This window comes from Oncorhynchus clarkii, chromosome 12 (genome assembly GCF_045791955.1).
Source record: "Oncorhynchus clarkii lewisi isolate Uvic-CL-2024 chromosome 12, UVic_Ocla_1.0, whole genome shotgun sequence".
NCBI lineage: Eukaryota > Metazoa > Chordata > Actinopteri > Salmoniformes > Salmonidae > Oncorhynchus > Oncorhynchus clarkii.
Window position 1 is genome coordinate 50,666,061 of NC_092158.1, and position 27,724 is coordinate 50,693,784.

At 43.2% G+C, this 27,724-nt stretch overlaps 1 protein-coding gene across 21 annotated transcripts in view; it reads right to left on the bottom strand.

Annotated features, from left to right (window-relative positions):
• LOC139420776 (phosphatidylinositol-binding clathrin assembly protein-like) overlaps window positions 1-16,122 on the bottom strand; it is a 53,657-nt gene extending 37,535 nt beyond the window's left edge. For 8 of the 21 annotated variants that reach the window (XM_071171022.1, XM_071171028.1, XM_071171025.1 and 5 more), the window contains exons 1-2: window positions 15,787-16,049; window positions 15,415-15,554 (exon numbers count right to left, since the gene is read on the bottom strand). In XM_071171022.1, the coding sequence (XP_071027123.1) occupies window positions 15,415-15,544 (130 nt within the window). In that variant the 5' untranslated portion in view covers window positions 15,545-15,554; window positions 15,787-16,049. Of the gene's footprint in view, window positions 1-15,414; window positions 15,764-15,786 lie in introns of those variants that run through there. The other 13 variants (XM_071171023.1, XM_071171029.1, XM_071171017.1 and 10 more) reach the window with 4 other exon arrangements.
• Between the last annotated feature and the right edge of the window lie 11,602 nt (window positions 16,123-27,724).

A 27,724-nucleotide genomic window follows, 5' to 3' on the forward strand; every position in this document is an offset into this window, starting at 1 on the left:
GCGCTGGCGACCGGTCTACATGAGAAAGCCAACGAGGTACAAGCTGCAACTCTGAGGAGTTTAATGGGCAGCGAATGCAGGCATATCTACCGGCACAATCTAACCCTCACAGCACGACAAGTGTGATGCAAAGGCTATATTGGATGCATTGGAGAATTACTTCAAACCCGCCAGAAACGTAATTTATGAGCGGTTCGTTTTCGGAAGCTGTAAACAGGAAGAGGGTAAGTCAGTACACAACTTTGTAACCCGTTTGAGAGAGAAATCCGCCACTTGTGAATACGGGGGATTGAAAGATGAATTGATTCGTGACAAAATAGTGCTGGGAATTGCAAATGAGGATACACGCCGGCGTCTACTGAGACTTAACATTAGTAACTGCCATCAAAATGTGCCGCACTGCTGAAGTCACTGACATGAGAATGAGAGCAATGGAAATCGAAACCCCACGCTCCAACGTTGATACTGTTCACGCTGTTGCTAGGCAGACATTCAGACTAAACCAATCGAGGCAGAGCAATTCACCACGAACGGTGAACACAGAGAGCCCCGTAGCATGTAAATACTGTGGGAATACACACACACACACACACACACACGTGGCAAAAAGCACTGCCCTGCCTACGGAAAACCATGCAGAGCTTGTGGAACTAATAATAATTTTGCAAAAGTGTCTCAAAAGCAAAAGGGTGAGTGAGGGCAAGATTCACTGTGTTGATGATGTCACTCAATGTTCAGAGCTGAAAAGTGAAAGTGACATTTACATGCATGAATCCATTGGGGCTGTACACTCAAGAGGGAAGAAATGGTTTATGACACTACGATTACACAACAAGCAACAACAATGTCAACTGGATTCTGGTGCTACATGCAACGTAATGAGCTACAAAGACAAGATCAATCTGGCACCTGACACATATCTATTGCCCAGCGATACTAGACTAAAGCTGTACTCAGGAGAGCTAATGAGCTCTATGGGCACCTTTGAGACCGAATGTGTTATTCGGGGACGCAAAAACAAGCTGGAGTTTGAGATTGTAAAAACCAGTCAACATCCTCTCCTCTCAGGCTCTACATGCGAACGCCTGGGACTGATGCAGTTCACTGTACCAAATGACCTGCACATTGTGGATCATGTCCAGCATGGACCCCTGTCCAAAGAACTACTCAGCAGATATGACGATGTATTCAACATGCCCGTTGAATCAGTGCCTGTGGAGGTACACTTTGAAGTGGATGAGAGCATCACTCCAGTCCAGTGTGCTCCTCGCAATGTGCCCATTGCAATGAAAGTGGCTGTGAAGGCCCAGCTGGACAAGTATGAGGCCGATGGCCACATGACATCTGTGACTGAACCAACTGACTAGATCAGCAATATGGTCATAGTGAAAAAAACAGAGAAGCTGAGGGTCTGCATCGACCCAAACCATCTGAACCAAGCACTGAAACGATCCCACTACATCATGCCGACACTGGAGGATGTCCTCTATAAGCTTCCCAAGGCCAGGATTTTCACCTTGGTGGATGCCCGAGATGCATTCCTTCAATGCAAGCTGGATGAAGAAAGCAGCCTCATGACTACCTTCTGGACCCCCTGGGGTCAGAAACGCTGGCTCAAGCTCCTGTTTGGTGTCTCAGTGGCGCCTGAGATATACCAACGTAAGCAGCACGAGTTAGTGGCTGGGCTCAAGGGCATTGAACCCATCGCCGATGATGTCCTGATCGTAGGCTGTGGTGACATAGACAAAGAAGCAGAACACGACCACGATGTGAAGCTCCTGGCACTGATGGAGCGCTGCCGATCAGTTAAGCTTCGCCTTGGCCTGAAGAAGCTGCAGTTCAAGGTGAAAGACGTCCACATTCTCTCGGCAAAAGGCCTGAAGCCGGACCCAGACAAGGTCAGAGCGATCCTCGACATGCCAAACCCGTCTGATGCAAAAGGAGTACAGCGTCTCATCGGCTTTGCAAACTATCTTGCAAAGTTCATGCCACACCTATCAGCAGTCTGTGAGCCTCTGCGCCGGTTGCTGGACAAAGACACACCATGGCACTGGCTACCCAAGCACGAGGCCGCAGTGCAGGAGATGAAATCTCTGGCTTCATCCATGCCAGTGTTGCGCTACTACGACGTCATGAAGCCTGTCACAATCCAGAGCGACTCCAGCCAAAGGGGACTTGGATGCTGCCTTTTGCAGGAAGGCCAGCCAGTTGCGTTTGCCTCGAGCGCTCACCCCCACCGAACAAAACTATGCACAAATCGAGAAAGAGTGCCTCAGCATCGTCTTCTCCTGCCAGCGATTCCATCACTACTTATATGGGCGAGACCTGGTCATCGCTGAAACTGACCACAAACCACTCATTGCCATATTCAGTAAACCTCTAAACGTGCCCAAGAGGCTTCAAAGCATGCTCCTGACTCTGCAAAACTACAGCCTGAAGGTCATTTACAAGCCAGGACCAGAGATGTACATCAGCGACACACTGAGCAGGGCAACAACACAATGTACAGGCAGAGGCACTGTCTATCAGCGGCAGGCCATCTGTTCGCTACAGCAGGAACAACAAGATGTTCAACAGATCAATCAGGCAGACTACTTAAACGTCACAGATCACCGCCTAGCCCAGACAAGGCAACACACTGACAAGGACGAACACCTACAGTCACTGAAGTCCATGGCTCTCGCAGGTTGGCCATACCTGAAAGAGGAGACACCTTTCACAGTGAGAGAATACTGGACCTTTCGAGGTGAGATCAGCGTGCAAAATGGCATCTTGTTCAGAGGTCAGAAGGTCATTATTCCCAAATCACTACGTCCAGAGATGCTTACCCGCATACACTACAGTCACGTTGGAGGTGATGCATGCTACCGCCAGGCTCGTGAAACATTATATTGGCCAAACATGCAAGCAGAAATTAAAGACTTTGTCAGCAACTGTACCACATGCAATGAGTACGCTCATGAACAGCAAAAGGAAACCATGATGTCACACGAACTGCCCACAAGGGCCTGGCAAATCGTCAGCATGGACTTAGTCCTTTTGTCTGTGGCTGAATATCTTCTCATCGTTGATCACTACTCTGACTTTTGGGAAATTGAACTGCCTGACTTGTCTGCAGAGACAAGCAAGGTCAGCCTGACAAGGTAATCACGGACAATGGCCCACAATTCACTGTACAGTTCAAGCGTTTCGCCTCAGAATGGGAGTTTGACCACGTGACCTCCTCTCCGAGACACCCAAAAGCAAATGGCAAAGCAGAATCAGCTGTCAAGATTGCAAAAAAAACTGTTAAGCAGGGCCTTGCGCGACAGCAACGACCCATGGAAAGCGATCTTACAGTGGAGGAACACACCCACCGAACACATGGACAGCAGCCCAGCACAACGCCTTCTGTCCAGACGTCTGAAGACTACCATCCCCGTAGCTAACAAGCTACTTGAGCCCTGCGTCATGGTTGGCTTCACGGACAAACTGCGTCACAGAAAGCAGCTCGCTAAGTGCTTCTATGACCGGACTGCTCGGGACCTACCAGAGCTGGAGATGGGTGAAACGATAAGGATGAAACCGCTGCCGGGAGACCACACAGGACTTTGGAGGCTGGGCACATGCCTGCAGAGAGTTGCACCACGTTCTTACCTGGTGGATGTTGGTGGCTCCCTCTATCGTCGCAATCGGGTGGATCTGCGTGTAGCAGAGCAGACAAACCAGAACACGCCATACACTCACCTAGATGAGCTGGATCACAGTCCAGGCCTAAGGGTAAGGGGCGCAGAATTGAGACATGGGCCAATTGAAGGTGAGGCTTCTACCTCACCAAGCTCGTGCCCCTAATCCTACCACTCACGGGTGGGTCGGCTGTGCAAGCCACCGGACAGGCTTACTCTGTAAGCAAGGGACTGTTAACTTGCCCTCGGTTAATTAAAAAAAAAATGTATTTCTTAAATCATTAAATTACAATTAAAAAAGGAAGATGACAACTGAAGTAAAAAAGAAAATGTAATGCTTTTTCTATTGTTATGACCTGACTGTTAAGAACTTAATGTTGTGCCTTTATGTTTGCACTTTCTATTGAAAAGGATGATGTTACGGAGTCTAGTTGATAGGTAATCGACTAGCCGGACTGTTCCCTGGGACTGTAGGGATTTGTACAATGCATAAACAAGGCTATTGAACCTGACATTGGTGTCTGTCTTTATTCCTTTATCTAACATATCATACTGAAACAGATATTTGTTCTTGTTATCTAAAACCCAAACTTTTACAGATGCACAACCGAGAGCTTCCCGTCAGGCTGTATCGCCGCTTGGTACGGCAACTGCTCCACCCACAACCATAAGGCTCTCCATAGGGTAGTGACAGTGGCACAACACATCACCGGGGGCAAACTACCCGCCCTCCAGGACACCTACACCACCCGATGTTACAGGAAGGCCATAAAGATCATCAAGGACATCAACCACCCGAGCCACTGCCTGTTCACCCCACTATCATCCAGAAGGATAGGTCAGTACAGGTGGATCAAAGCTGGGACCGAGAGACTGGCAAACAGCTTCCATCTCAAGACCATCAGACTGTTAAGCAGCCATCACTAATATTGAGTGGCTACTGCCAACATACTGACTCAAATCTCTAGCCACTTTAATAATAAAAAAATTGGATGTAATAAATGTATATCACTAGTCACTTTAAACAATGCCACTTTATAAAATGTTTACATACCCTACATAACTCATCTCATATGTATATACTGTACTCTATACAATCTACTGCATCTTGCCTATGCCGCACGGCCATCGCTCGTCCATATATTTATATGTACATTCTTATTCAACCCTTTACATGTGTGTATAAGGTAGTTGTGAAATTGTTAGATATTACTGCAGTCGGAACTAGAAGCAAAAGCATTTCGCTACACTCGCATTAACATCTGCTAACCCTGTGTATGTGACCAATACAATTTGATATAAATTTGATTTGACTGGCACACCCCTAAGTATAGGAGAGAGGAAACTGACCATCTATTCACAGGAACTATTAAAAACCATTTAAGGGCAGAATTCAGAAGATGCTAGTCAACCTGAGCATAGCACCTTGTGGTAGACAAAATACAGATGTTAATTGAGTCTTGCATAGCTGCACACCATAAATCTTGCATTCGCTCTGTTAACATCTGGAGACACTACCGTCAGAAAGTTGGCTTCGGCAGCAGCAGAGGAAGAGGACAAAAACTAGAGCCTACTAAAATGGCTGGGATTACTCTTGGAACTACTAGCAAACATATACTTTATCACCATTCTAGTTAATGTAGCGTTTCTGAAACCCTTTGATTCTGACTCCCAACATCTACCAAGCTATTGGTTCTAGTAAAAAAATATATATAAATATGTGTGTATATAAATATGTGTGTGTGTGTGTGTGTATGTATGTATATATATATATATATATATATATATATATATATATGTGTGTATATATATATATATATGTTTTTTTTTTTAAGTGTTTAAAATTAGACCAAACTTTTATTGTTAAATAAGCTTGCCAGAGTCCGATTTTAACAGGCTGAATTGGGCAAAATGCCTGACACATTGGTTCAAAAAGAGAGCCAGGCGTAGCAAAGTTCAGCAACCTAAATTGCAGTTTCACTCCATAAAGCAAACCAAGACCAATTTGCATGTTCTCTCATCTGACCCATGTATTCCAGGCAGTCCGTCTGATTCTTTGAAACTTCCCCAAAAAAAAGTGTCACGCTTGAATTCAGAGATTTTGTACATGTAAGCACTGCAATCATGTACATAACGATCATAAATCTCACAACAGATATAGGGTCTCATGAGACCAGCCTCTCTAACCAAAATAACACGGTTGGTGACTTGTCCGTTACTTTAGTTACCCAACCAAGTTTAAACCACCGGTCTCTTTGTAAAACAACACCAGCCTGAAAATCCTAGAAGGCCTACAGACTTTAGTCTAGTGCTAAATCGTCACAATGAAAGAGTACAGATAAGACAAGTCAGTCTTGGTGACGCACTATGGACCTGGGGCAGACCAGACTAAAATAACAAAAACAATGGCAGCAAGTGTCATATCAACAGTGTGCAAATTGAGCTTTTCACATCAGCACTGATTTTGGAAAGGATGTCACAGCTGAAACTGCAAAGGTCTTGAATCCAAAGCATGAAAAAGTTAGGGAGTGCAAAGAACAAGCTGGTGGGAATCAGACAAGGCTCTATTCTGAATACTTTGTGGTTTGGGAGGGTTGTGTGGAAAGTTTAAAAATGAAAAGCATGACAAAAGGATTCCAGTAATGGCAAACCATGATATTTTGGGTAGAGCGAGTGCATTGCCAATGTCTGCAAAAGAGCCTGCATCAGCAGCTGTAGCCACATGTCATGTCATAATTAAAATATGAAATAAAGTGAAAATGATTACTAAACCATCCTAGAAATTAAAAGCTAGGTCACTTTCATAAGCTACTGTATATAATTTATTTGCAATCAATTTATAAATAATTGTAAGACATGCATTAATACATGCGATTCATGAGTCCAGATTTAGTGTGATGACATTAAGTGCTATGGAATGCTTATGCAGTGGTTGACCTGGACCTACCGTTGAAAGTGTTTCTTCCCCGCACCATTTTCTCAGTCCTCGGTCATTGAGTCTACACACATTTATTCCAATTGCAAGGGTCAAGGGCTTGTACATAGGTGAAACGTACTGTAGATAAGGGTATTTAATAGCCATTACATGTTAGTGTTGACATGGTCAGGGCAGCTGACGTGAATTAAAAGCATTACAATTAATTAAACAGTCCAATAAAAAGTAGAAGGCCCCCCCCCCACATGCGGAACTCTGGACAAGTTAGCAATGATTGGAATGCAATGGCCGAGGCATTTCCCTCACCTGACTGTTAAGAACTTAATGTTGTGCCTTTATGTTTGCACTTTCTATTGAAAAGGATGATGTTACGGAGTCTAGTTGATAGGTAATCGACTAGCCGGACTGTTCCCTGGGACTGTAGGGATTTGTACAATGCATAAACAAGGCTATTGAACCTGACATTGGTGTCTGTCTTTATTCCTTTATCTAACATATCATACTGAAACAGATATTTGTGAATTAAAAGCATTACAATTAATTAAACAGTCCAATAAAAAGTAGAAGGCCCCCCCCCCCCCCCACATGCGGAACTCTGGACAAGTTAGCAATGATTGGAATGCAATGGCCGAGGCATTTCCCTCACATTCCCTTGAGTTCCTTAATTAACACACAAGATTAAAGGGCCAAATATGCAAGGAACAGACTGATGGCGTCGGCAAACAGTTCCAATAAGCTCAGCAGAACACAAGGTTTACAGGGGGGAGATTATAATGAAGTTATTTTTTACACTTATTGGGGGAAAAAATGGTTAGCATTAATTACCCCAAAACACTTCCTGCCTCCGGCATCTGTTTGACAGAAAAAAAAACACATGAAGTGTACAGTATCGCGTTATGAGCCTTGCCAATGACTATTAATTTTGAAGAAACAGATGCCAACCATAAACATGAGCTTGGGAGGACACCATAGTGAAGCTATAGGCCTACAAGGGTTCAACATCTAAATAAAGAGTCATGTGATACAACTAATTCCTTTTCGACGACTGAATTACAAAAACTAGGCTTGAGTTTGAAGAAAATGTCCCCAGAAGTGGATTTCTTTTGGTTAGGAAGGTAGACGAGTTCATTTAGAAAGTTGAGTTGAATCGTTTTGTGGAAGACATTTTCAAAATGACACAAAAACTGTGCATACTTGAAATGCCATAAGCCAAAGACTAATTTGTCAAATCGTCACGGCGCTCTATTCAAAATGGTGTGTGGGGAGTAAGGCTGGGGTGATATGGGCAAAATATCATATCATTTTTCACATTTTTGACACTATGACAGTATTTTATGATTTTGATTCATAAAAGTTCTAAAATTTGCTTTAAGAGTAGTGTGTGCCCTAGGGTGGCAACATATATATTCTGATTGTTTTATACTGTTCAATTCAACCTAAATAATTTGCTGCATTTCCATCAATTTCTGCATTTCCTGCACATTTGAGATCATTTCCACACTGCCACGATATGGGCAAAAATACTATGCCTAATTTTTAACCAAAATGTTGCAATTGAGATTTAGATCAAAACACTTGGGTGAACTTTTGGAATCATGGAAATAGAATATAAATAGTGGGCACTTTGAATACAGTGTTTGACATGACAACGAATGAAAATGCCATGGACGAGTTATTGCTCTGACTCAGTACTTTTATTAGCTAGGTAGCTAACACGATTTGGCTTAACTTGCTAAGAAAATACAAACTAGCCGTTTGCAGATGTAAGAAACAAACTAATATTGCACCTATAAAACACTTGTGGATTCATATTAAGATCAAATTGGAAACAATGTTGCGTTGACCATGCAGACTGAACGAAAGTGTCTAGTGGTCAAGCAACAACAAATGCGCTCCTTGAGTGACTGGGTGGGACTAGGTGTGTGGAAAGCGGTGTGGAGAGAGAGCGAAGAGGGATGACTCAAGTAGCGGAGTAAACTATAAAAAACGGACGTTACACATGGCGTGTCACATTTAACAAACCAAACATTCAAATACTGTTAATAGAAGGTAAAGTAAAAACCCAAACCGGTCCATGCATCAATACCAGTACATAGTAAAATACGGTATGCCGCCCAGCCCTAGTGGGGAGACAGTGGACAGACGATACGCATTCATAAATGACAGGAAGCCGATCAAAAGGGTATTACTCTTTTCCTACCCTCCCAAACAATCATCTCCCTGACATATTTGGAATACACACATACATATAAATCAACATCCTGCCCGGCTGTTGACAGTCAGGAATTGAGTTTATTTCCCAAGCCTGCGGTGTAGTGGAGGGTGAACACAACTAATGTACCTTTTTATTTTACCCATCCATTGTGAATATATGCATTGAAGATGTTGGGCGTTACTTTATTCACTGCAAACGGCGATCAGTGTTAACCCACAAAAATGTTTTATTTGCACTTCCCTAAACATTGATGTAGCATACAGCTTTGAATTAAGGCTCTACCTCCTCCAGTAAATATTTATCAAGCAGAACAGTAGCAGTTAACACTATAGTCAATTACCAGAGGATTCCCCCCCTTTCAGAATTTTCATTTCAATTCAGTTTCTGAAATTGTAGAGGGATATGTTCCAGGAGAGTACAATTAGGTTAGTTCACTACGTGATCTTGCAGTGGACAGATGCAAGACGATTACAGTGCATTGAAATTCTCAGTTAGAGTAGTCGGTGGCTCTTTCAAGGTCTGCGTTTGCATCAGTGGAATTTGTAACCAGTTTCCTTTTTTCCTCTATATTAGGGACCAGCTCTACACAGCATATGGATGATATGATCCAATCATTTTATACTGACAGAGTTGACCAAGCTAAAAGTATTCAGTGATCACAACACAGGTATAGTAAGACCAGAGTGGGTCAATCTTTAAAAATCTTGCAGAAGACCCTGAACTGAAGGCAAACTGCCCACTTCACTTCATTGTAGACAAATGGTTAATGAGGTTAATCTATGAGATTGGCCAATAGAGAAAAAAAATCTCCCGGAATATGGAGGTTAAAGAATGAGTATTTGATGGTAGTGCCTGGTTTGCAGCTTTGAATCATGACACTGAATCGCAAAGGCTTTTCAGAATTACAGTGGGCTCCATTCAGTGGGGCAGGCGGTGTCAGCACTCTTTTTGCGGGACTGTCATTCGATGCCACTGCAGTCACATGCTCTGAGTGGACTGCGTTCTGCAGGAGGAGGGGGGGGGGGGGGTAAGGTTGAACCTGTGGCAGAGCCTCTCATGCTGCATGTACTACCGTGTCCTCTGGCCTGACCCAACTGACTGCTACCTCAGTGGTTACTGGACAGGACAGTAGGCATTAAGCAATAATTCAAGCTATAGGCAACCTAGTAGGTTCTAAGACCCCACTAACACACTGTGCAATACATATGTTAAGAAAAAGAGAAACAGTTGGTGGTTCACATCAGTGCTTCAGAGGACAATTCATACACCCAATGAAGGCTTCTTATCTATAACACAAGCAAAATAAATGGCGTACTCATGGCAGTCTCAAAAAAAAAAAATACAAAAAAAAAAATAAAAATAAAAAATTGTTGTGCTCTGGGCCTTTACTAGTCCTGTATTAGCGGACCAATATAGCCAGCCGTCTGTAGCGGCTTCCCACCCAAACATCTTCCCACGGCAATGCTTCATGGCACCTTCACACGGTTACTAGCAAAGCTAAAAGTGGGCCCAATTCAACCAATCCCATCAGTACCAATCCTCCTTGTCCACATTTTGAATCCATGTAGGCTTACTCAACATGCAATGTCAACTCAAACGCATAGAATTCTAAACGTGCTTCCTTGCTCAGCAGGGAGAATATTATGGTCACCAGTTTGACGGCATATGATTGTATCCATTTCAAATACAAACAAGTAAAAGAGCTATGGGGCACTGAAGTGCTTGAGGGTTCCACTCTACACACTGAGGTTTGAAACCTACATGGATCATGCCCCTTACCCTCAGCAGATTCTAGGGAGCATCATGTTGCAGGATTGACTCACAAGTCAAACTCCCAGAATAAGTTTGGATCCTATAGAACACGCTTGCTCAGTAATCAGTATTGTACATGCACAGAGAGGAGAGATGTCCTCACAACTTATCATTGTTCTAAAATGACCTTTTACATTTCTGGTTAATTATCTAACTGAAATACACTCCTGCTCAGGGCTTTAAGTAGGAGGTGGTTGAGTGTTCAAGTGACATAACACCTTGTCCCATGCAGCTAACCTCTATTGTGATGCAAATAGGTCCAGGAAACAATACAAGTGTTTTGTACAACAGATATTGTAGGCTTACATTATAATCAAAGTAACAAGATCAGGTAAACTCAAGCTTCCTAGTTTCAGTCTCACCTACACACCCAGTAATCGGACAACCTTTTTTAGTAAAGTAGCTACAATACAACATGGATACCTGGTATTTGCATGTTCATATGAGAAAAATGGAGTGTTGAGGTTTCCTGCACAAAAGGAGGTGTGCTGACCATAGATCTGTGTCCAGATCATTTGGACCACTGAGGTACTGTCAGGTGATTGCTACCACGCCACCCACCCAGCTACTGTCGCTGAGGGACTATCGTATCTACTCCCTCCTGTGTGATTACTTTGGTTTAGGGCATGTATTGAGAGTTGTATGCCTGAGCTCAAATAAGAAATTAAGACTTCAAAGTAAATTCCTTCTGGAAATAAACAAGGTGTAACTCTCATCCATCACGTTTGTCCAATTGTGAAGACCTTTGCACAAACAAATACACAAAGGATGCAATCAAAAAGGGAACAATTCCAAATGGAAGTCCAGGCATGCTGACTCACTGAAGGAAGGTGACGTTATAGTCAAGTACAAAGGTCCTCATCACAGACTTAAAAAAATAAAATAATTACTTTATTGTTCACCAAATGTAGCCATCATATCAAGTGGCAGGTGATGTGGGAAGTTGGGAACTATACTTCAATACCTCATTATGATCACACATCCTGTTTTGGGACGCAATGACAAAATAAAATGTTCCATTTACAGTGGTTGAAAAGTCCCTAAAGCATCAAATAGACTACACTCGCGATTGACCCTTGCACTTTGGGATGGGCAGAAATGGGTTAGCGTAAAAGCAATTAAACCATAAAATCACTAACATGCAATAAAATGGCAGTCTCCCCCCCCCCCCCCCTCTGTAAATAGATGGGTGCAGTATTGAGTTGGGTAAGTTGCACCGATAACAGCAAACTGGATACTAAAGTGAAAGCTCTATATTTCTAAAATTGCAAGAGCAGTCATCTGCTCTTAACCAAAGCAGACCAGAAAACAAGAGCAGGCTCATAACGTGGAAAAGACTAGTTTGACCTTTGCACCATTTTGTTCCCCCTCTCTGGTAACTGTTAAGTCTCAAAGTTGTTTGGTGGAGTTTATTTAACAGGCTGTGTTAAAGAATGCGGACACTGGCCGGAAACCCAACCCAAATCAAAGGAGCTAAGAGAAAGGGGCCATATCTTGCGTACAAATCAGACCGGAGGGGAGCTAGACACCACTGCTATTTCGGTCTGAGGAAACGCCAACTCCAAGTGCTGCCGGCCCTCCTGAAGTACCTCCAACCTTTGTGACATTCCTGCTCCGCTCCTGCCACCCCCAGACTACAAAAGGAGCCTTGAGGCCCTCCCCAGCAGCCTCCTTATCAAGAAGCCAATCAAGAAGCCTTCTAGGGACAGGAGTCAGTGAGGTATGATGGCCTCTACACACTCTTTTAGCTTCGAGTTTCAGACATGCCCTTCAAAACCCCCGTCAAACACCACACATGACATTTCTTATTACAGAGCCAATGCTAAAAATAGTGCCCAGCAGGAAATTGGTTTCAGTCTCTAGTCACCGAAACGTATGCAAATAAGCAGCATGGTGTGAACAGATATTGATGTGGCGATGCCTGCAGTCAATCTACTTCAGCACTGATGCTAGGGTGCTGAGAATGACCCAGAATTTAAACCCATTAAACGGGAGTAACCTGACACGGCAAGGGCAAACACCAGGAAGAAACGGAATAGACTAGATGAAAAAAAAAAAAACCTAGACTGAGTCTGAACACATTTTTACCACCACCATAAACCAGGATACGTCGAAATGGGTAATGCGAATGCCAACTTAAAACCTGTTCAGCCATTGAGAAGGCTTGTTATTGTAATTGCAAATAGTCACTGTAACAGAAAACTGTTCTGCTGGTGACTAAAATCGTTTGGCCATAAATACTTGATACCTCCAGTTTTTCATGAACAAGACTTGATGCACTCTTTTGTAGGTGTTATTTTTGTGCGTCAACATGCAATCACAACGTCAGTTTGTTGGAAAGGAAAAACCTTAACCACTGCTAATGTCATTTTCATTGAGACCTGCTTGTGCCTGGTTCAATGCATCAATATATCAGCAGTCTACTTTCAGTTTTTCAAATTGCCAGCATCTTATGGCTGAAATTGGGATCATGTGCTAATAGCAACTTTAAAAAATGCATTTTTTAAAAATGTGTAGAGTAAGAGAGAGCCATGAACAATACAGCGAACTTAGTAAATGAGGCAATTCTGGTAAGTGCATGGAGGACGCCATATTTATGCACCATCGCCACTGTGAATTAGGGTAATCCCGGGTTATAAGACCCTGCGCTTTCGAATCCTGGTCTGGAGGTGGGTCTGACCCTGGTTTTTAACTCAAATCAAATACTTTTTCATTTGTCACATGCTCCGAACAGGTGGAGACCTTACTGTGAAATTCTTACTTAAAAGCCCTTAATAAAATGTATTGAACTGCATTGTTGGTTAACTCTATATTAAATAAACAAAAGTTCGTTTTTTTTTTCCATTTAAAAAAAATCTAATAAAAAAGTAACAAATGTACACAACAATAATGAGGCTATGTACAGGGGCTACCGGTACCAAATCAATGTGAGGGGATACAGGTTAGTCGAGGTCATTTACTATGCATAAATAATAAACAGCGAGTATCAGCAGTGTAAAAATCGGGTGAGGTGGTGGTGGTGGGGTCAATATAAACAATCCAGAAGGCCATTTGATTAGTTGTTCAGCAGTCTAACCGGGTCTGCTTTGGTGTATTTGGGGAGCCATGGATTTATGGGGCGGCAGGTAGGGTTGCCAGTTCAAATCCTAGGTCTGACAGGAGAAATCTGACAGGAAGTGAGCTGGCAACTGGAGGGTTGCTGGTATCAAATCCTAGATGCTGTTCTGAGGGCAAAAGGGGGAGCAACTCAATATTAGGTAGGTGTTCCTGTTTTGTACACTCAGTGTACAAAACAGTACATTCGGAAAGTATTCAGACCCCTTCCCTTTTTCCACATTTTGTTACATTACAGACTTATTCTAAAATGTATTACATTTCTAAAACCCTGTTTTTGCTTTGTCATTATGGGATATTTTGTGTAGATTGATGAGGGAACATGTTTATATAATCCATTTTAGAACAAGGCTGTAATGTAACAATTTGGAAAAAGTCAAGGGGTCTGAATACTTAGCGAATGCACAGTATATGCGTGTCTTGGAGGGGTTTGCATAAAGCAAATAAGTCAAATTTTGGTTGGATTCAGAAGGAAGAACCGGAAAAACCTGAGTAGGTAGCCTGTTGTATTAGAGAATTTAAATAGAGCAAAAACATCACTGCAGTACTCTGAGCACACTCATGACATGCTTCAATAGAAAATATTTATAATGAGAAATCAAATATACCAACACATGGTTGGATTGAGATCTAATTTCAGTAATTGCTTCCCAGGTTACTTGCCTGATTCAGTGTTTATTTTATTGTGTATTATGTGCATGCAAGTTGATTTCACAATGCTCATGAACCATATAACATGGGTGTGGTATAAGGTGTGGCGCACTGTGGTCTGGTCACAAAGATCCCATGGTACTTATCACAAGAGTAGGTGGTGTGAATCTGTGTCCCAGCTTTATTCCCAACATCATGGCCACCAAGGCTAATGGTCCCCTGATCCCTAATAGGCAAACATCACTCCTCACTGTGATAGCTGGGTCTTATCCATAGGTCCAAAAAGGGTAAAAACTGACTGAATGAAAAACTGACTCAACTATGGTCAAATGTCAGGAAGTGCATAGGGTATTATTTTACATGCCTAGTCAGACCAACTTGCGGGTAATGACACTAAAAGTTACGTTTCTGTCGAGGTTCCCCATTGAACGATTAAAGAACAGAGTCAGCCAAAAATACTGTGAGGAGAAACCCTCTGATAACGTCTAGGTTCGCAGAGCATTCGATCATGTAGGCACACTCAGTGGACAGTAAATTGCCTGTAAGCAAGTAAAATCGCTATTGGAAGGAGATAGAAGCCAGCATAAACAAATTAGAGCAGTTCAGATTTATATTATTAAATAATTGCATTATATATAATTTAAATTAGAACCATCATCCTTGGCGGAAGTCAAACCATTTCTTAATACATTTAAAACGTTACAATAAATAGTAGCCTATAGGCTATGACGTGATTGTAATCCAGTTAATCTCATTGTTTACATGGCAAGCACGTGCCAAGGCTAATTTCAATAGAAAATTGACAGCATGACATCTGACTCGAATTTAGGGTAATTGTAGAACATTTCTAGATAATCTCGCATCGTTTCATAGGTAGGCGAACATCAGACAAGAACTACTTAATTATAGCCTACGGGTCAGTTTGTTCGTAGGCCTCAGCCAGAGTCCAAACAATTTCTAACGAATACATACGCTTGATCAAACGCAACATTGTGGAAACTCGCCGACATATTGATACTTACAATCTAAATGTTTCTTTTTCGGCCCCATAATTTCATGCGTAGTCGCCTTGCACACAGTTTTTGCCACCGCAGATCCGGTAACACTGTGTTGAGCTGCGGTTATCCTGTCCGTAATGCTTTGCCCAGACATCTTCGCACTTCTGTATTAAGATATAGAACAAATGTTTCAAATCCTGTGGAATCGCTATTGTCCTCTGTAGCTTCCACAGTTCTGCCACATGACACAAAATAAAGACGAGAAAAATGAGACGGCAGGAACGTTACTCTTGTAGCTAAATCCCAGGGTGATATGTAGCCCACATCCACGATAAGTGAGCGTAAAATTGAAGTTTGGTTGTATATTATATTGGATACAAACTTAAGAGTTTTTACCTCTTGCCAATTCCGAATGAGCTCTCTCTCCTAACAAAGTCTTTCTCTCGCACTAACTGACTCCCCCTCTCTCGTTCTCTCGCACTAACTGACTCCCCCCTCTCTCTTTCTCTCGCACTAACTGACTCCCCCCTCTCTCTTTCTCTCGCACTAACTGACTCCCCCCTCTCTCTTTCTCTCGCACTAACTGACTCCCCCTCTCTCGTTCTCTCGCACGAACTGACTCCCCCTCTCTCGTTCTCTCGCACTAACTGACTCCCCCCTCTCTCTTTAGTTCCCACTGAATAAGTCTGTGCTCTTTTCTACTTCACCTCCCCCTGCTGGCTCCAATGGACTGGAGGCTTGCAGGAAAATGGCGGGTCTGAATCCTCCAGGGACGGGCTACAGCCTATCAGAAAGGAAGAGGTGAAGCAGTAGGGTCAACTCCACCCAGAATCTGTCCAGGCACATTGAGGGCGCGTTCCTGTGCCCAGGTTTTTTTTTAGCCATATTCTAATAATTCTCATGTGCCATCATTTTGCTATGGTGAAATTTGCACTCACATAGAGAGAAATAGTGATGGGGGTTTATTGTAGGCACTAACTCCTATCATGGTTCGTTGGAAAAAACTTATTGGGGAAATGAATGGCATTTTTGTAGGGTTTTTGGATAAACGCCAAAAATAAGGTATGAAGGAAACACGGGTTTATATTTCATACGTTTTGTTCTCTGAGATAATCTTCATCAGCTAACATCACTTTTTGTGAATTTTGAAGAATGTATGTCATTTAAAAAAAGCACAAAGGCTTCATAATTCATAATCGTAATGTTAAATTACTGTTACTATCTAATATAACGAAATGTGTTAGCTTTAGCACTTATTTTAAGCATTATTTTCCCATACATTTTTCCGATAGGATGGCTGAACCAACCAGAGGTCACTAATTTCCCGGTTTAAGACTTCAAACTGGTGGGCTCAAGATCTGAAATAATTGGATGGTGAAACTTGCTAGCCAACCAGAAAAGCAAGGCGAAGCTATTAAGGCATTCTTGAAAGTCAGGGCAATCCTTGTCCTGCAAAGAGTTTGCATTTATTATTTTGCAAGTATTAGGCATTTAGAATGAAATGTGGAGTGGCACTTTTAAACTCGGACAAAAGAGATTCTAGTTCTAGGTCCCAAGAAACAAAGATATTCTGTTGGATCTGACAATTAATCTTGATGGTTGTACAGTCATCTCAAATAAAACTGAAGAACCTCGGCGTTACTCTGGACCATGATCTTTCTTTTGAAGAACATACAAAGTACCCGGACAAAGCACTAACTGCTAGAAACTTGACTAGAACCAAAAAATTAGATCATTTTACTCCACTGCAAGCCTCTCTACACTGGCTTTCTGTTAAGCCTAGGGCTGATTTCAAGGTTTTACTGCTAACCTACGAAGCATTACATGGGCTTGCTCCTACCCATCTTTCTGATTTGGTCCTGCCGTACATACCTACAAGTATGCTACGGTCACAAGACGCATGCCTCCTTATTGTCCCTAGAATTTCTAAGCAAACAGCTGGAAGCAGGGCTTTCTTCTACAGAGCTCCATTTTTATGGAATGGTCTGCCTATCCATGTGAGAGACGCTGACTCGGGTCTCGACCTTTAAGTCTTTATTGAAGACTCATCTCTTCAGTAGGTCCTATGATTGAGTGTAGTCTGATCCAGGGGTGTGAAGGTGAACGGAAAGGAAGTAGAGCGACGAACCACCCTTGCTGTTTCTGCCTGGCCGGTTCCCCTCTCTCCACTGGAATTCTCTGCCTCTAACCCTATTACAGGGGCTGAGTCACTGGCTTACTGGTGCTCTTCCATGCCGTCCATAGGAGGGGTGCGTCACTGACGTGATCTTCCTGTTTGTGGGCTATACTCGGTCTTGTCTCAGGGTAGTAAGTTGGTGGTTGAAGATATCCCTCGAGTGGTGTGGGGGGCTGTACTTTGGAAAATTGGGTGGGGTTATATCCTGCCTGGTTGGCCCTGTCTGGGGGTATCGTTGGACGGGGCCACAGTGTCTCCCGACCCCTCCTGTCTCAACCTCCAGTAATTATGCTGCAATAGTTTGTCTCGGGGGCTAGGTTCAGTCTGCTATATCTGGAGTATTTATCCTGTCTTATCCGGTGTCCTGTGTGAATTTAAGTATGCTCCCTCTAACTTTCTCTCTCTTCTCTTTGAGGACCATACCTGGCCTGATGACTCCTGGCTGTTCCCAGTCCACCTGGTCGTGCTGTTGCTCCAGTTTCAACTGTTTTGCCTGCGGCTATGGAACCCTGACCTGTTCACCGGACGTGCTACCTTGTCCCGGACCTGCTGTTTTCGACTCTCTCTCTACCGCACCTGCTGTCTCTAACTCTGAATGATTGGCTATGAAAAGCCAACTGACATTTACTCCTGAGGTGCTGACCTGTTGCACCCTCTACAACCACTGTGATTATTATTATTTGACCCTGCTGGTCATCGATGAACCTTTGAAAATCTTGGCCATGTACTGTTATAATCTCCACCCGGCACAGCCAGAAGAGGACTGGCCATCCCTCAGTGCCTGGTTTCTTCCTAGGTTCCTGCCTTTCTAGGGAGTTTTTCTTAGCCATAGTGCTTCTACATCTTTTGGGGTTTTATGCTGGGTTCTGTATTGCACTTTGTGACATTGGCTGATTTAAAAAGGGCTTTAATAATACATTTGATTGATTTATAGTTAGTTATGTGATGACATCAAATGCCCGTGTACCTTCAATTTTTCTGCAATAATTTATTTCCAAAGGGTTTCCATCATTTGTCGCAATAAAGAAAGTTAAACAAAATACAAATCTACCCCTCTCGAACGGATCAAGAGGTTGTCCATCTTTAACAAAAGTTTTCCTAGTCCTGCAGTTTCCATTACACATGCCGAAATGTCTGCTGCGACACTGCTTTTGTCTAATAAACCTGAATCAATGGAAACCTGCCTATTGAGTATCAAAGATGGTCAAGATTAGAGTGAATTGCTATTTTGATAGGTGAGGCTTACTTTATCGAATAAAAGTTTCATAATGCTTAGTTGGTTATTGCCAAGTATTTCGTCCACAAAGTTGAGAGCAGACTAAAGTTTTTTAAATGAACCGCGACTCCTTCAAGTCGCTATGCAGCTGATACTTCAACATGTCAATTCTTAAACACTAACCGTGTACCTATATCTATCCTCTGTTACGTGCCTTTGTTTGCTGAAATTCATACGTTTTAATGAAATGTTCATCAAATACAACCACAGACTGTTTCCTTGTTGAGAGTCGATTGGTACGTGCATTCGAGCCGAGTTGCCAATTTAGAGAAACGGCAATGAGAAAATAGTTGGTGGTTTTATTTGATTAAAGTTTTATGCAAAAGTATGGATTTCAAACAAAGAAAAGCACGCAACAGTAGAGGACAAACATAGGTACACAGTAAGAGTTTATACATTTTATTTTATGAGTATGGTCTGCATATAGAATCAAAGGAGTCGGAGGTTCATTTTAGAAAAAATCAACTATAGCCTGCGCTCAACTCCGTGGATGAAGTCATCTTGGAGTTGAGGTACTTGGCAGTTGTGTATTGATGTTTTCTACAAAAGATAATTGACTAGAATGTTCCCAACTAATCTCGCCGCTTTAGGTCTGCCTTTCGCCTTTGCGGACATGTATTTACATTGTTAGAGCAGTCAGTCGACCATCTTGTCAATGTAATTTATCATACTTGGCTATATGGGCACGCCTGGTGCTCAAATTGATTACGTATGTTGTGCAGCTGGAGACTAATGGGATTTGATTCAGTCAGTAGCAAATTTATTATAGTAAACTGAAATAAAAAACGAATAATGAAAAAACAATATAAAATAATTTTAAAAACTACAACTATAGTGAAACTATTATCATCCCCCTCGTCAAAGGGGGAGACACCCTGGACCCAAACTGTTACAGACCTTTATCCATCATGCCCTGCCTATCTAAGGTCTTCGAAAACCAAGTCAACAAACAGATCACTGACCATCTCGAATCCCACCGTACCTTCTCCGCTGTGCAATCTGGTTTCCGAGCCGGTCACGGGTGCACCTCAGCCAGGCTAAAGGTACTAAACGATATCATAACCGGCATCGATAATAGACAGTACTGTGCAGCCATCTTCATCGACCTGGCCAAGGCTTTTGACTCTTGTCAATCACCGTATTCTTATCGGCAGACTCAGTAGCCTCGGTTTTTCTAATGACTGCCTTGCCTGGTTCTCCAACTACTTTGCGTCAAATCGGAGGGCATGTTGTCTGGTCCTCTGGCAGTCTCTATGGGGGTGCCACAGGGTTCAATTCTCGGGCCAACTCTTTTCTCTGCATATATCAATGATGTTGCTCTTGCTGCGGGTGATTCCCTGATCCACCTCTACAATGTATATAGACTCATTCATTTTTATTTTATTTTTATAAAAAAAAATCTGCTGTGTTATTGACTTGTTTATTGTTTACTCCATGTGTAACTCTGTGTTGCTGTCTCTTCACACTGCTATGCTTTATCTTGGCCAGGTCGCAGTTGTAAATGAGAACTTGTTCTCAACTAGCCTACCTGGTTAAATAAAGGTGAAATAAAAATAAATAAAAAATTATCTTTGACTTTTACTAAACATATTTTTATCCATCATTAGTTTTAACGTTGACATCAGCAAACCGCTCGCCCACACAACACCATACACATGGTCTGCGGTTGTGAGGCCGGTTGGGCATTCTCTAAAACGATGTTGGTGGCGGCTTATGGTAGAGAAATAAAAATGTAATTCTGGCAACAGCTCTGGTGGACATTCCTGCAGTCAGCGTGTCAATTGCATGCTCCCTCAAAACTTGAGACATATGTGGCATTGTGTTATGGACAAAACTGCACATTTTAGTGGCCTTTTATTGTCCCCGGCACAAGGTGCACCTGTGTAATGATCATGCTGTTTAATCATAATCTTGATATGCCAAACCTGTCAGGTGGTGGGATTATCTTAGCAAAGGAGAAATGCTCACTAACAGGGATGTAAACCAATTTGTGCACAACATTTGATAGAAATAAGCTCTTTGTGCATATGGAACATTTCTGGGATATTTTAGCTCATGAAACGACGTAATGTGAAGTGCCTGGACACATCCTTGGTATATTGGCCATACACTACATGACCAAAAGTATGTGGACACCTGCTCGTCAAACATCTCATTACAAACTCATGAGCATTAATATTGAGTTGTTCCCATCTTTGCTGCTATAACAGCCTCCACTCTTCTGGGAAGGCGTTCCACTAGATGTTGGAACATTTCTGCAGGGACTTGCTTCGATTCAGCCACAAGAACATTAGTGAGGTCGGGCACTGATGTTGGGCAATTAGGCCTGGCTCGCAGTCGCGTTCCAATTCATCCCAAAGGTGTTCGATGGGGTTGATGTCAGGGCACTGTGCAGGCCAGTCAAGTTCTTCTACACCTATCTCAACAAACAATTTTTGTAGGGACCTCGCTTTGTGCACGGGGGCATTGTCATGCTGAAACAGGAAAGGGTCTTCCCCAAACTGTTTCCACAAAGTTGGACACACAGAATCATCTAAAATGGAATTGTATGCTGTAGTGTTAAAATGTTATTTTACTGGAACTTAGGGACTAAGCCCGAACCATGAAAAACAGCCCAATACCATTATTCCTTCTCCACCAAACTTTACAGTTGACACTATGCATTGGGGGAGGTAGCGTTCTCCTGGCATCCGCCAAACCTAGATTAGTCTGTCGGACTGACAGATTGTGAAGAGTGATTCACCACTCCAGAGAACGCGTTTCTATTGCTCCAGAGTCCAATGGCAGTGAGTTTTACACCACTCCAATCGACGCTTGGCATTGCACATGGTGATCTTAGGTTTGTGTGCGGCTGCTCGGCCACAGACACCAATTTCATGAAGCTCCCGACAAACAGTTCTTATGCTGATGTTGCTTCCAGAGGCAGCTTGGAACTCGGTAGTGAGTGTTGCAACCGAGGACAGATCATTTTTATGCGCCACATGCTTCAGCACTCTGTGATCCCGTTCTGTGAGCTTGTGTGGCCTACCACTTCGCGGCTGAGCCGTTGTTGCTCCTAGATGTTTCCACTTCACAATTACAGCACTGACAGTTGACTGGGGCAGCTCTAGCAGGGCAGAAATGTGACGAACTGACTTGTTGGAAAGGTGGCATCCTATGATGATGGCACATTGAAAGTCACTGAGCTCTTCAGTAAGGCCATTCTGCTTCCAATGTGTGTCTATGGAGATTGCATGGCTGTGTGCTCGATTTTATACAACTGTCAAATGTTGTGGATCTTAATGTTTTTCCTCATAATCCTGGACTATCGGACGACCATTTTATTTTGCAATCGCAACAAATAATCTGCTCAGACCACAACCAAGGAGCATCAGAAGTCATGCTATAAGTTCTCAGACAACCCAAAGATTCATTGATGCCCTTCCAGACTCCCTCTGCCTACCCAAGGACGTCAGAGGACAAAAATCAGTTAACTACTGTCATGACAGTCATAAATACCTCTTCCCCCCCCTTTCCTCTCTCTACCCTACTGAGGTTACATTTGCAAAACCCTTGGTTAACATAGAGATTCTGGGAACATCAGTATGTGGGGGGAAATGAACAATATTCTGGTAATCCGAACAATTGAACATATGCGGTGGTACTTAATGAATATGATGTCAGTTCGGTTGTCATCTGAGACATTCTCATCAATGATAAAATGACAAACTCTACAGTGGAAAGTCTACACATCAGAGTTATCGGATTCACATGGAATTGTTGTTCAATTTAAATGTTTGAATATTAAATTATTTGTGATGGGATGAAATGTGATTTTAGCTTCTAAAATGTGAGATGTGGGTTTTCATAAGATAGGGCTGCTCAATCAGTGGCCCGCCCTGTGAAGGGACATGGGTTATAAAACTTTTCAAACATGCCCTCCTCTCCCTTCCTATATAAGCCCTTGACGACAATATACAGTGCCTTGCGAAAGTATTCGACCCCCTTGAACTTTGCAACCTTTTGCCACATTTCAGGCTTCAAACATAAAGATATAAAACTGTATTTTTTTGTGAAGAATCAACAACAAGTGGGACACAATCATGAAGTGGAACGACATTTATTGGATATTTAAAACTTTTTTAACAAATCAAAAACTGAAAAGTTGGGCGTTCAAAATTATTCAGCCCCTTTACTTTCAGTGCGGCAAACTTTCTCCAGAAGTTCAGTGAGGATCTCTGAATGATCCAATGTTGACCTAAATGACTAATGATGATAAATACAATCCACCTCTGTGTAATCAAGTCTCCGTATAAATGCACCTGCACTGTGATAGTCTCAGAGGTCCGTTAAAAGCGCAGAGAGCATCATGAAGAACAAGGAACACACCAGGCAGGTCCGAGATACTGTTGTGAAGAAGTTTAAAGCCGGATTTGGATACAAAAAGATTTCCCAAGCTTTAAACATCCCAAGGAGCACTGTGCAAGCGATAATATTGAAATGGAAGGAGTATCAGACCACTGCAAATCTACCAAGACCTGGCCGTCCCTCTAAACTTTCAGCTCATACAAGGAGAAGACTGATCAGAGATGCAGCCAAGAGGCCCATGATCACTCTGGATGAACTGCAGAGATCTACAGCTGAGGTGGGAGACTCTGTCCATAGGACAACAATCAGTCGTATATTGCACAAATCTGGCCTTTATGGAAGAGTGGCAAGAAGAAAGCCATTTTTTAAAGATGTCCATAAAAAGTGTTGTTTAAAGTTTGCCACAAGCCACCTGGGAGACACACAAACATGTGGAAGAAGGTGCTCTGGTCAGATGAAACCAAAATTGAACTTTTTGGCAACAATGCAAAATGTTATGTTTGGCGTAAAAGCAACACAGCTCATCACACTGAACACACCATCCCCACTGTCAAACATGGTGGTGGCAGCATCATGGTTTGGGCCTGCTTTTCTTCAGCAGGGACAGGGAAGATGGTTAAAATTGATGGGAAGATGGATGGAGCCAAATACAGGACCATTCTGGAAGAAAACCTGATGGAGTCTGCAAAAGACCTGAGACTGGGACGGAGATTTGTCTTCCAACAAGACAATGATCCAAAACATAAAGCAAAATCTACAATGGAATGGTTCAAAAATAAACATATCCAGGTGTTAGAATGGCCAAGTCAAAGTCCAGACCTGAATCCAAACGAGCATCTGTGGAAAGAACTGAAAACTGCTGTTCACAAATGCTCTCCATCCAACCTCACTGAGCTCGAGCTGTTTTGCAAGGAGGAATGGGAAAAAATGTCAGTCTCTCGATGTGCAAAACTGATAGAGACATACCCCAAGCAACTTACAGCTGTAATCGCAGCAAAAGGTTGCGCTACAAAGTATTAACTTAAGGGGGCTGAATAATTTTGCACGGCCAATTTTTCAGTTTTCGATTTGTTAAAAAAGTTTGAAATATCCAATAAATGTTGTTCCACTTCATGATTGTGTCCCACTTGTTGTTGATTCTTCACAAAAAAATACAGTTTTATATCTTTATGTTTGAAGCCTGAAATGTGGCAAAAGGTCGCAAAGTTCAAGGGGGCCGAATACTTTCGCAAGGCACTGTAACTTCCTGTTCCAGGGATGTAGGACGACGGTCCTATGTCAGAATAGTTCAGATAATAACTACAGAACGAAGCCAACATCAGCGTGAGCTTTGGTTGCGAATGGTATGAACTTTGAACTCTTATTCACTATAGAAGTGAAACCTCCTAGCCGTTGAGTTAGCAACTGTTAGTGTTCAAATACTGGAGAGTTGAGACCAAATCACGGACGCTGGACAGAGTGGATTTCAGTTGTAACAAAAGACAGTTTTAATGAGTCAGAGATATCTTGTCCCGCAGTTTTACGTGCACGGACCTAGTTCACATAACTCGGCAAGGAGCCAGGTGAAAAAGAGGCCTATACAATGGTTACACACATTTTTATACATAGAATAAAGTAGGTGGAGTCTTGTCGTTTCGGTCTTCTTGACTGGTCGGAGGGTTGGAGGCGGGCCTTGCTCTAGCCAGAGCGGGCCCCATTGGTGCACAGCAAAAGTTCTTTGCTCTTGGGACCGGCCAGTTAGAGGGAGATGAGATGTGTGTTTATATAAGGAAGAGGGGGTCAGTCTTCTGGCTGGGTGTATGTGTTCTTACGACGGAATGTCTTTGTTTATATGAGCTATGTGTATGAATATTTATATAACAAATCCCCCTCTTCACATCTATTAGACGTGAAAACTATAGCAGAAAGGTGGCGGTTGCAATCGTGGGTATACATAAGGTGGTGCTCCTAACCTTGTCTGATTTGCATGGTGGGTCTGTAGGTGTAGTGCTACGTTTGGGACGGGAGTGATTGGAGGGAGTGATATCAGGAAAGGAGTTAGGGACATGTGTAGGGGTTGGTGTATGTGATGTGGCAGGGTGAAATAGTTGTTCAATTAACCATGTGAAAGTCCTAGGGTTACTCCAAATATCAGTATGAATATCACAAATAAGGGACCAGATATCCCCAGCCTCACCCAGAGAGGGAGAAATTTCCCTCTAACTGGGCGAGGTTCCCTTCTCAGGGGAGGCGGAGTTTGATGCCGCATCACCTGAGGAAGGAGTGTCTTCATTTGGAATCGAATTTAGGCCGCTCAAATCAGCTCTGACTTCAGTCAGTGTTCTAGAAGGAATTGGGGCTGGGGTGCAATGTGTAAGGCGGTGTCAAGGTGTGCCTGATTTACCTTTGACCTGGACTGAGTGTGAAGTAACCTCCTTCACTTCGTACGGTCCAGTCCACCTGGGTTCCAGCCACTTTCTCTTGTGGACTGTAACCCTCACCCCGTCACCAACCTTTACCTTCAGTAGTGTCGTGTCCCCCGGCAGCTCCCCCTCCTGGACCTTGTGAACCTGGGTAGAGAGTGCTGCAGAGAGAACCGTCAGTTTTTTCACATAATTAGACATTACAATTTGTTGTACATCAAGGGCGGGCATATGACCTCCCTCCCTTGGTGGACCATGCATGACTCTACCAGTCATTATCCCAAAGCTATCTTAGCTTTTGGTTTGACGTTCCACCAGATTTTGGGATTGGGGCCTGTACACAGATCCAAATCTGTGGGTTATGCCAAATCTTTCTTCCACCTGTCTCAGGTGTTTGTTAAATGTGAGCCATTTGTCAAATTTGATTTGTCTTGGGATGCCATACCTGGGTATTAGTTTGGTTTGTAGCCACTTAAAGACTGACCTAGCATCCTCCCCTTTTGTTATTATTGCCTCTACCCATTTGGAGAACCTATCTACTATGACTAGGAGATAGAGTTTGCCTTTAGATAAATTTTCGGGGCCCATGTCGGTGTAGTCTATACTAATATCCTGAAAACATGCATTAGGTATTACGTATGAGCCCATTGGTGTTTGATATGGTTTCTTTGGGTTGTGTCTGTCACAACCATTGCATTCGTCACAAAATAAATCATCGTCATAAAATAAGTCAGTCATATTTTTTATGTGAGGGTGCCACCAGATGTGCGAGGCCTTTTTGGAGGGTCTTTAGTTTGCCTTCGTGTGTGGGGCCATGTGTTTCTCATAAAAGTTCTGGGTCCATCAGTGTGGCCTGCTTCATGGGCATGGGCTGAGTCTGTATAGATATTCAGTCTTTCCTTTTCCTCTGATGAGGACCTGCGTCAATCCGATGATTTCAGCTAATTTGGCCGATGCTGGTTGAGGGATGATGGCTGATTGAAGGGTGACATCACGAGGTGAGCTGTTTTTTCAATAGCTTTTGCTACTGCAGCAACGTATCTGGAGCATGTTGACTGTCCTACCTCAATGTGGTCAAGTTTGAAGAGTAGTACATCAAGACCCTTCTCTCCCCCTCTTGTTTCTGGAATAGGACGGATGAGGTGAATCCTTCCCTTTCAGAAACATCCAAATGGAACTTGTTCTTGTAGTCAGGTGCAGTCAGAGCTGCTGCCGCTGATAGATCTGTTTTCAGGAATGCTATGGCTGTTGATGCTTCAGCCGTCCAGGCCAGGGGTGCATGGAGGTTCCTTGATCGTAGGATGACCGGTGCTGCCACCCCCTCTGGGCCACACCCAATGGTACAACACCTGATAGGTGGGGTCAGGTGCATCATGTCTTCGTCCCAGTCTGCAGTGTAGAGGCAGTCATCAGTTTCTGTTGCATTGAGTGTGCAATGGATCTCAGCTTGGGGAGTCTTATATGGGTGCAGAGTGTAGATTTGAGCTTTCAGTTGGTTGAACTTAAACTGGATGTGAGGGGTGGCAGGCCCTGTGGGTAGGCATTTTAGCCAGTACACTTCTTGGGCTTCAGACAGTGTGGTCATCGGCAGGAGTGGCATCCTCATCATTCTTACTGGGTGATCAGGTGTTGAAGTGGGAGGGTTGGTTGTAATCTTGCTGCTCCTGCTGCATGTGGCTAGATTCTGGGTGGTTGTATGCTGGCTGTTGCTGATGCATGGGTGTGGGTCCTGGTTGCTGATGTTGCAGAGGTGGGTTTCCCCCACTTCCTCTTGCTCTCCATTGCTGTTGCTGCGGGGAGAGTGGTTTCATGCAATCTCTGGCAAAATGACCGGTAATTCCGCAGTTAAAACACTGGTAATTTCCCCCTCTGTGTTGTCCAGTGTAGGGACCCCGTCGAGCCCATACTGGGTGTTGTTGTTGCAGGATATACTGCTGTGGGTGAGGGTATTGGGGTGGTGGGGCTGCCTGCTGTTGGATCATCTGAGAGACAGTCTGTGCCACGATTTGGGAGATGTCTGTTTTGGTTCCCGGCTCCTTCGTTTCTTCCGCCACCATCTGTTTCTTAGGTTTTTCTCCTTGTTGTGCTTCCTTCAATTGGAGTTTCAGGAGTTGTACCTGGAGGGACTGCACC